The sequence below is a fragment of the Mytilus trossulus genome, chromosome 1 (genome assembly GCF_036588685.1).
Source record: "Mytilus trossulus isolate FHL-02 chromosome 1, PNRI_Mtr1.1.1.hap1, whole genome shotgun sequence".
NCBI lineage: Eukaryota > Metazoa > Mollusca > Bivalvia > Mytilida > Mytilidae > Mytilus > Mytilus trossulus.
In genome coordinates this window covers 18,359,552-18,370,241 of record NC_086373.1, presented here as the reverse complement: position 1 = coordinate 18,370,241, position 10,690 = coordinate 18,359,552, and the positions used below count along the sequence as shown (strand labels likewise).

The following is a 10,690-nucleotide window of genomic DNA, read 5'->3' as shown; positions in this document are numbered from 1 at the left end:
ATAAGTCAATTCAACATTACGAGTGAGAATTGCAGACAAATCATGGCTTGTGCATCTCCTTCCGGCGCTTCTTTCCGGAACGTCTGAAAATCAAATCGAGAAAGTGAATCTGCAATCACATTTTTAACACCAGGGATATGCTTACCTGAAAATGTAAAATTGTTAATTGCAGCTAATGAAGTGAGTTTACGCATTATTTTCATAAAGTCTTGCACCTGTGATCGTCCTTTGTTTATAATATTAACAGTAGATTCAATATCACAATGAAAAACTATTAGTTTTCTCGTCCAATGTTTGCCCCAAAGTACTGCCGCCACTACAATTGGATACAATTCTCGGAAAGCCATAGACATATCAGAATCAAGTATATTTTTTTCTTAGATAATGGTATATTCAATCTTTTAAAAATTAAAGTGATAAGTGCCATAGTTCTGTCTCCTGAAGTGTCTGATGCTTGAACAGTTAAAAAATCATCAAGCAGTTGAAGTATAACTGGAATATTGTAAATGTTCTTGGCTATCCAACAAATTGCCACTGACAAGTTGTCAAATATTTTAGGTGATGATCGTGAGCCAAAACAAAGACGCAAATAATAGTAATATAAATTTCTCCATTTGATACAGTATAAATGATGCTGATCCCTTTTGATCCCTAATTGTTTGAATGCATAGGCAATGTCCGCCTTTTATATCTGGGCGTTATGTATTCGGGTTTAGTTTTCTGTAATAAGTTAATACTTCAGTTTCTTTATGTATATTTCTTTCATATTCATTTGATAAAATTTACTGTTTGCAATAGCATGAATTGTTCTATATAATAAGAATGTTCTTATCCCGGGCATAAAACAATGCCGTATTTGGCGAAACCTTTTCAACTTTTGATCTTCAGTGCTGTACAACTTTGTACTTTTTTCACTTTCGATCTTTTATATCTGGGCGTCACTGGTGAGTCTTGTGTGGACAAGGCGCGTTTTTGGCGTATTGAATTTTAAACCTGATGCTTTTTGTTATCTATTAATCATGTTTTTCTTTGTCTAATATGTTCTCCTATTTATTTGTATTGTAGTCCTGTAATATTATGTTGTCATTTCAATGGTATATTTAACTTTGCAATTAAAGTGCGAGGTTTGGCATGCCATAAAACCAGGTTCAACCCACCACTTTTATTTCCCTTTAAAAGTGTCCTGTACCAAGTCAGGAAGATTGCCATTGTTTTATAATTGTTCGTTTCTGTGTGTGTTGTATTTTAACGTTGAGTCGTTTGTGTTTTTTTCTTATTTTTGAGATATTGAGATAAGACGTGGTACGGTACTTGTCTATCCCAAATTCATGTATTTGGTTTTCATGTTATATTTGTTATTCTCGTGGTGTTTTGTCTGATGCTTGGTCCGTTGCATCATCTATTTTAACGTATGACAGCGAGCATTGCTCTTAAATTTATCGATTAAATCTTTAATACTAAAATGATCTTGACTTTCATGTGGAGACGACAGATCAACTATTAACCTCTTTTTCCCTGAATATTTGCATTCCACTATACCTATTGGGCTCACACGATACCTATCAAAAGGGAGCTTTTTAAATGGCCCAACTAGATAACCTTTATCGACCTCTTGTTTAATTATAATATCAACGCTGTCTGGATTTCGGAAAGCTGATTGTAGATTTTTACATTCAACTGTTGGTAATTCTGTTTTCGACACCATGGTATAAAAGCCGTTTGTTATACCGTCTTAATAAATATTTAGCAGTTTTGTTTTGATTACTAGTACTGGTATCCTTGTTGTTACCACATGTCTTGAAACCGTGACATCTACTTTTACACTTAAGACACGCATGTGTAAACTTGCATTCTTTCCATTTGCATGTTCCATAATTGACATTATTACAAAGGTCATGACCCTCTGCTTGAATGATATTTCTCCCATGCCTATCTTTTGATTTATCTACAACACGACCGTTCGTCGTGGCTTGTGGGGCGCATGGAGGAGTTTCTTGATAAATTTGTTTTGGCAGAATTTCGTTGAGTGGTCGTAATCTCCTCATAGTTCACATTCTCTACTTTGTATCCCATTCATAACTAGATGTATTAGACGGTCATCTACCTTCCCCCAGTTCAATGATAGCAATGGCGGCCTTAGCCGAAAACAATTTGTGGTATTTGTAAAATCTTTGTCCGTAGTTATGGGCTATATCATTTATATCGGCCTCGTATTGATCTAATTCATCTCGCCGTTGAGGATATACTTTACAGATGATATTTCTGAACTTCCTGAAGGCCTTATTGAACTCATCAAGGGTCAATGTTTTCTCTAGACGAGGATCCTTAGGAGCAGAGAACTCTACAGTTAGCCCTTCAGAAAAGACATTGCGTGTTTGGGGAACTCATTTTTTTGATACAGTAAAAGAGAAAGGTTTATATCCTTACCTCCTAGAATTTGCTTTCTTAAAGAAGTAGACACGTAGTCCATTTTTGGTAAGTCCTCTGCAAATACAATCCCTTTCGAAGTGTCAACTTGTCTTTGGAAGGTTTGTTCAGCATTTACAGAAGAGATTGTGATAATGTGTCCGTATGTGGCTTGATATGCCGAGGCAAAGTCATAGTTTGACTTTAGATTCTGCAGACTACTGTTTGATAAAGCATCTTTATTGGCTAGAAGTCGTACAACCATAGATGACATAGCCGACATTGCTTCATTTACCGACTTTAAGCGCGGAAGTAGAATCCTTTAGCATTTCTGCTGTACGTGACATTGTATTGCTTTCATTTACTGGTTGGTCAGTGTCCACGTTAGGTTGGTCATCGGCAGCAACTGTCACTTCATCAATATTACTTGATTCCGTAGAACCATATTGACTACTTTCTGTTGAACTTGCAACGTCCTTTTGATTGACAAAATACAGTTGTCGAATCATGTCTAATCTCCAAGTAGATTTTACTGTAATCCCCATACTTTTCAAATGGGTAACATACTGGTCTTTGATCCAATGCGTTGGATCATTTGGATCATGCCGCGCTGGCCGCTTTCGACTACTCATTGTGGAAAGATATTGATAGTCCAGTAAATCTGAATTTTGTGTATAAAGTTAATCATGAATGAAAATGAAATGATATTGAGTTTAGTCTATATAGAATCGAACACTACTTCATTGCAAATTAATAATGGCATAGGTCACGTGCTTTATGACTTCACTCTTCATGCATGAGGCACCATAAGGTGCACGTGAAAAATAGTTTTGTGTGTATAAAACCAATTTATTTAGGTGAACCTATATAAATAACCCGATAGCTGTGATCCAGTTTTTGATATGACATATAATTGGTGGATGATGTATGGAAATTTGTTTGTCATAAAGTGAATCGTGGATTTTTAAAAAGATAATGCTATTCAGTAACAAAAATAAATTACATCTATATCTATAATTTTGTAATACTCTTTCATGGGAATATGTATAATCTACTATTATATCATATCCGTTTTTTTGTTTATTTTTTATGATATAGATAAAAACAACAAAAGAGACAAAAACAACATATATAAATTTACATACACACATGATTGTTCAAAGATATTTGGGTGGTATTCACACAACATAAGGGGGGATATAAAAATATAGTTTATGTTTCTTTAATTTAAACTACATTGACCTGAATTTGGATCGTCATCAAATGAGCTAATGCCCTTTTGGTTTTTGAGTAGGGACAGATCGTTCATGTACTTCATCAGTTGGTGTCGTTGCTGGACGGTTTTCACTACGAGAATCTGGTGTACCTGCGCTAAATTTAAACATCGTTGTCTCTATGTGTGACTTTTTACGTTTAGCGTCTCCTGTTTGTCTCTTCGTTTTGTTTATTTCTATTTTTTTCTTTTTGGGGTTTTCGACATCCTCCGAAAGATCCTTGATTTTATTTTTAATGGAAAATGTAGATTTTGTTATTTTCTTTGAGGCCTTTCTGGGCAAATTTGATACCTCTTGTGTATTGGTATTTGTTGATGTTGATCGGGTAGTTGCTACATTTATGGTTTCTTCTGGTTGATCATCAATTGACTCTGTATTTGATTCATCACTGACAGTATTACTTTGGAAAGAGCTTCTGCTTTTGTATCATTATCATGAGGCATGCCACTACGTTCTTCGTTTTGATCATTAAAGCTTGGACAGTCTGCCTGCTTATGACCTGGAAGCTTGCATTGCTTACAGACCCAGTCGTTCTGACAGTCTCGAAATGTGTGACCATTTTGTAAGCATTTGTTTTATACTAAGGTGTCGTTTGAAGATGGCAATTGGTCTTTGTGAAAGACCATAGCTCTGTTTTTTCCTATTTTGATTGTTCTTGGTAGGGGATTTTCTAATAAACTCATCATATATACCAGAAATAAATTTAATATTTACGCCAACCGCGCGTTTCGTCTACAAAAGACTCATCAGTGACGCTCGAATCACAAAGTTATAAAGGGTCAAATAAAGTACGAAGTTGAAAAGCATTGAGGACCAAAAATTCCTAAAAGGTTTGCCAAGTACAGCTAAGGCAATCTATTCCTGAGGTAGAAAAGGATCACAACAAAGAATGCTATCTCCAGTTTGATAGTTTGTCAGTAACCCATCTACACGAAGTCTAGATTACACATTCAATTTAGATAATCACACAGTATACGTACATCACTACACTTGCATAGGTTTGGTTGGTCGAAAAAAAGTCTTTTAGAAATCTTGTATTTACGATTATATCAAAGTTTTTGTAAGAGCTCAACATTTTCCGTGGATTAGCTTGAGGTCGCTTATTGTCAATTTCTAGATAAAAGTCAAGATATGAGGCCGACTTAACTGTATCTGTTGTATCCTTTGTCTCTAGTTCGATGGGATAGATGCGTTCTACATCGTCACAAAATTTTAGATTAATAGAGGAAGAACGTCATCTATATAGCGGAAAGTAGAGCTAAAGGATATTGCTAACTTCTTATCTTTCTTTCAAAGAAGTTCCTGTATGCAGTTAGCCTCATAATAATAAAAAAAAACGTCGAAAAGAAAAGGGGCACCATTGGTTTCCATTGGAATGCCAACAGTTTGTTGAAAAACACGTCCTCCAAGTGTAACAAATATGTTGTCAATCGAAAAAATCAAGCTTAAAATAAAGTGTGTATTTGGCTTAAATAGTTCATTGGGAAAACATCATGTTAAACATCATACTGTCAAGTAGCTCAACGTATTCGTAGGTCATAAAAGTGATGTTTTTTTTTTAATTTACTAATCTCCTTTAAGATAATGATTTATGATTAACACTTAATAAGTAAACAAAACATTATTTGGACAGATTAAACATTGGTTATTTGATGGACCTTAATTAACATGAGGAAGATATTCAGACAACATTTTATCTAACGAATCTTCCTTTTACATATTTTACAACAAAACAGGAAATAATATAAATGTTAACACTCAAAATATAGTTTGTTTTATCATATAAAAACACTTCAGAAAGTTATCAACATATACCGTTAATTGATTCAATAATCGAATTATCAACATGTACATTTACATTTTTCTAATGTATTTGAATATATATATGCGTGTTTCTGATGTCTGCTGCGGTTTATGTCATATAAGTTTGAAAGCCAGATCAAAAGTTGCCGACTGTTCTTCGAGAGGACTTATAACTGTTCCAATGGATTTACCAGATGATATAGTCAAAATAGATCTAAGACGCAATTCAATCGTCAATATACCAGCAAAAGCATTCATGCGTTATCGGTCTTTGCGTGTATTAATTCTTGATGAAAACAAGATTTCATATTTAAAGGAAAATACCTTCGCAGGGCTTGCAAAGTTAAATCAGCTGTCAATGCTGGATAACAATCTTGATCTAAATGCATCGTATCATTTCAACATATTTTCGCCACTCGTATCCTTGAAAATTCTAAATATCGAGAGAAATATGAATAAAAAAAATGGAGGGAAAGTGTTCTATCCATTCTTTGGTGAACTGTGTAATCTTTCCGTTTTGGCACTGGACTTATCAATGAATCCCGTATTTACGATGAGTGGTTTGAAGACACTAGCAAATTTAAATACTCTGGTGTTTGACTTTTGTTATTTGGATAAAATGACCAACAAAACATTTGTAGACATGCCAGCAACAATTAACAACATTACTTTCACTGGATGTAGAATTCTCGCAGTTGCAGAAGCTAACTTTCTTAGACCTTTTCATTCTTTACAACGCCTACTGCTTGAACGAGTGTGCATTGAATTTGAATCTGCTTTAAACATTTTGTACCCGTTCAAAAACAAAACCATGGAAGAGATAAATTTCAAAGAAGTTAATCCTGGATTTTGTGATGGAGAAGTTAGATCTCCAAATGCTGTGATTATAACTGCTAATATGATGAGGTATTTACAAAATATTTGTGTCCGAAAACTGTTGATGATAAAAATTGGTATTGTTGATTTCAAACCACATTCACTTCTATTTTACAATCATCCGGAATGTTTTAAAGTCATGGTATTTTCTGGAAATAGATTTTCAATCATGAATGGATTCAAAATAATGGAGTTGATTACTCTAAGTAAACAACTAACTAGTCTTTCAAGATTTCAATTGTCCGGTATTCTTGAATCAAGTTCTTCTCTCCATGAAAGTACTGCTTTGTCAGGGATTAGAACAGAATGCTTAGAAGGTGAATTAAATAACTTTTCGATGTTTAAAAAGAGTAGAACAGATGCAATTCAAGTTACTGTTCCATTCCCGCAAAACCTAAAATCCTTAATGTTGAGCAATTTCGTTGGAGTTGAAGGTACTGTACCACAAACAATTAAATTCAATAATATCAGCAGCTTGATTGAACTTGATCTATCATATTTCAGAATGAACTATTTTCCGGAAGTTTTGTTTACTGGTACAAATAAATTAAAATATGTAGACCTGTCTGGAATTGATTCTACTTTGTATTCAGGAAGAAAAAACATTCCGTTGTTAAAAAGAATAAAGGAAATAAAATTAAGACATGCAAGGATTGGGTTAACTTTTAAAAGTGGTAGCCGCATTTTCAGCCTTGTACCAGCGATAACAAAGCTTGATATTTCGTATAACTTTCTACGATATGTACCAAACGACGCTTTCAAATCTAACAGTAACCTGTTGATTCTTAATATGGGCTACAATTCGTTTCTTGAAATACCAATAGCTGTCATGACATTGTCGAAGCTTAGTCATCTAAATTTGAATCACAATAATCTCCAAACAATAAACGTAACATTACGAAATTGGTTTGATATTCAGAATAAACGAGTAAAAACAAAACTAACATTGCATTTGGTTGGAAATGTTTTTAAGTGCACTTGCGAAAACTCTGATTTTATTTTGTGGCTTTTTCATACAAAGATTGTATTTGACAATAAAAACATAACATTTAAGTGCTCCTTGGTAAATGGAACCATAACAAATACAAGAAAAGTTTATGAAGAATTCCATCAACTTTTTAGTCATTGTGAAAGTGAAATTTGGCTACGTGTTGGGGTTTGTTTGTTGGTTGGATTCATCGCATTGACTTTACCAATTGCAGTTCTAGTTAACTTTAGGTGGAGAATAGCTTATTACATATACCGTACATTCAAAACAGTTGTCGAAAAGAATATGAAATCTAAATTTAGATACGATATTTACTTATCATGTGCAGATGATTGTTTGGACTGGGTAAAACACACATTGATTCAAAAACTTGAAAAATCATGGAAAATGTCCGTGTGTATAGAGGATCGAGATATTTTAGCTGGAAATATTCGAGCCGATGCAATTTTACAGTGCATCCAGGAAAGCCGAAACATTATATTCATCATTTCTGAAGCATTCAGTGATAAAATTTGGGGAGATTTCGAGATTCACAGAGCTAAGTACGAGAAATATACCAGAAACCTAAACAAAATCATTGTTATAACAAGAAATGTTAGTGTAAATAAGTTTCCTTCGGAGCTTGGCTTAATTATCAATGATGTGGTACTACTTGATTGGTCGGACGAGGAAAGTGATAATGTGTGGGATAAATTGCGAATGGCTCTTTTTTCAGAATATGTATGAAATTAGTTTTGTTTAAGTATATTAGTTATATTATATAAGAAACAATAAAAGACATGTAAATAGAAAAAATAAAACATATTGATCTACAAATGTATTGATCCAGTTTAATTAAATATTTTATAGAAGAGGGGCAAAAGATACCAGAGGAACAGACAAACTCATAAATCGATAACAAACTGACAATGTCGAAGCTAAAAATAAAAAAAAACGATATTTGGAAACTTTATTGTATCCACACCATCTCTAGATCTAGAAAGTTTCACAATAACTTTGAAGTCTGGCTTTGATCGCTGTTCTTAAAGATTTAAATAATTTGAAAAGTGGTTTCAAGGAGCACTAGGAAGACCCAGCAATATACCGTTTTGTTTAGGGACACTTATATAGTTTAGGTATTCAATACAGTGATGGACGGTCCAGTTCTTCTTTTTTGGTTGAAATTCCAAAAGAACATAGAACAGACCTATGATTTTCCAGAATTTACTCTTTGGTAAGTGTCATGAGGGTATATGTTGAGTTTCCAAGCGAATTGTCAATACCTCAAGCAGTGTTTTACACACAAAAAGATTGTGTTTGGGGCTTTATCTGCGGGGACAACAACATATTTGTCATGAAGGTAGGACAAGTGCATTATTTTTAAAAAGATTGACGTAGCATGGGTATTGATAGACCCATTTAATTTCTTAATTCTGATTTGAACCGACGACCTCACATACTTAATCCATTCTGAAACTATGTCTACGTCTTCATACCCCTACATCAGGCTGCCTGAATACCACCTCTCAGTCATTTAGCATATTTAAAGATATCCAGATATTTACATAAGTGGGGCGTGTATGCAGACCTTTATTCAGTTGGATTTTAACCCTTTTCCTGAATAAGGCGGGTTGTTAGACCGAAAGTTCAAAGGAATTTTACACCTTTCATAAGTGGGGGGAGTTGGTAAACAAGAATGAAGCAACTTTATGGAAAGTGGCGATTAAGTGTAGGCCGATTAGTCAGTGGGGCGAGTTGACATGGTTTCACTTTTTGATATCGTGTTCAGGGGTCATAAAGGATATACATTATATAGTAACTTATAAAAGTTATACATTATATAGTAATAGAATCATATTCAAAACAGTGTGGTCTTGGCCATTGATTGACAACCTTAATTATCCCATTGACTGGGACAGATTAGGTGAATGTTTGTCGGTAACAATCACTGCTCACTATGTACTTGTGAAAGACACTGAATCTGTAGGGTCACCAAAGGTTCTCAACACCTAAATAAAGCAATTCGAAAAACTAGTCCGGAATAATACGATGTGTTGATTTATATCAATAATATAAATCAAAACATAAAGGTTATTCCTGAATAATTTTTCGAATTATTTTATTATTAAGGGCGTTAAGAAACTTTGGTGACCCCACAGTTTAAATTCTATAATAAGTAAGAAGTGAGCAATGGTCGTTACCGACAAACGTTCACCTAATCTGTCCCAGTCAATGGGATAATTTAGGTCGTCAATCAATGGCCAGGACCACACTGTTTTGAATATGATTCTATATCAAGAGTATACATTACATAGGAGTATATAAAGTATTTTATAATGGTTGTGTGGCGTTCTAATATAATCTAAAACAGCTGGGATACGAACTTTGTGTGTCAGTGTCAGATCACCCTCTGGTCATCGGGGTGATCTGTCACTGATACACCGCGTTCTCATGTGATAACTTTTACTGAACTAATTTATGATGAAGTATATTGTCTAATTTGACGCCATTGAGACTTTTGTTAGCAAAGGAAAGTTTAAGAAAAAATCTTTTCTCTTTTTCATGTTTGCCGATGCGAATTGTTCGAGAAGTAGAGTTGAAAATATTCATCACATTCACCGAGCTACACGAAAGACTAGATATAATACCTGCACCACCATTTTTTTCATTACAACCATATGGTGTCGCAGTTCCCAATTATCGAATCCAGTAGTCCTCTTTTTGTCTATTGAGAGGCGTCGCAAGAGGAGGATTGTTAGTCTTGTTGTATATTTTTTTTTAGATAAAGTGGAACAAGTGTTCTAATAGATCATATTACTGTATACTGACTTTGAAAGTTTAAAACCTGATAAAATGGGGAAGAGATGATACATTAAAAGTATAAACTCAACACAAATAAGTGAAACACGCATTTTATCTTATAAATGTTATGTAGAAAAAATGAGAACAAAAGAAAGCAAGGTAAATATCAACTTACCTCATTTTAGTCATATTATTATCAGACACAATACGCATGGCAAGATATGCATTCAAAACAATCAAACTGAATATCTTTTTAGAACATAAATTGACAGAATTTTCTGCTAAAAAGAATCTCCTTATGCACTGAGTTTAAGCATACTGTTGCTGTAAATCAGGAATCAATATGTAACATTATTACCCATAAGACATCCGTTTTACTTTAAAAAAAAGAGTGGCGAAATATACCAGACGGAGATTCAAGCACACAGATCGGAAATAACGGGCAATGCCTAGGCTAAAAAAGAAACAGACAAGCAAAAATATAATAGTACACAAGACACAACATAGACAACTAAAGACTAAGCAAATTTTAAGTTTAAAGAAAATAAAATACTGTTGAATA

At 34.0% G+C, this 10,690-nt stretch overlaps 1 protein-coding gene across 1 annotated transcript; it reads left to right on the top strand.

Moving 5' to 3' along the window:
- Positions 1-5,501: 5,501 nt before the first annotated feature.
- Positions 5,502-8,209, top strand: LOC134717676 (toll-like receptor 3). Its single transcript, XM_063580177.1, has one exon. The coding sequence runs from the start codon at positions 5,527-5,529 to the stop codon at positions 8,071-8,073; it is 2,547 nt and encodes an 848-aa protein (XP_063436247.1). The 5' UTR covers positions 5,502-5,526; the 3' UTR covers positions 8,074-8,209.
- Positions 8,210-10,690: the final 2,481 nt, after the last annotated feature.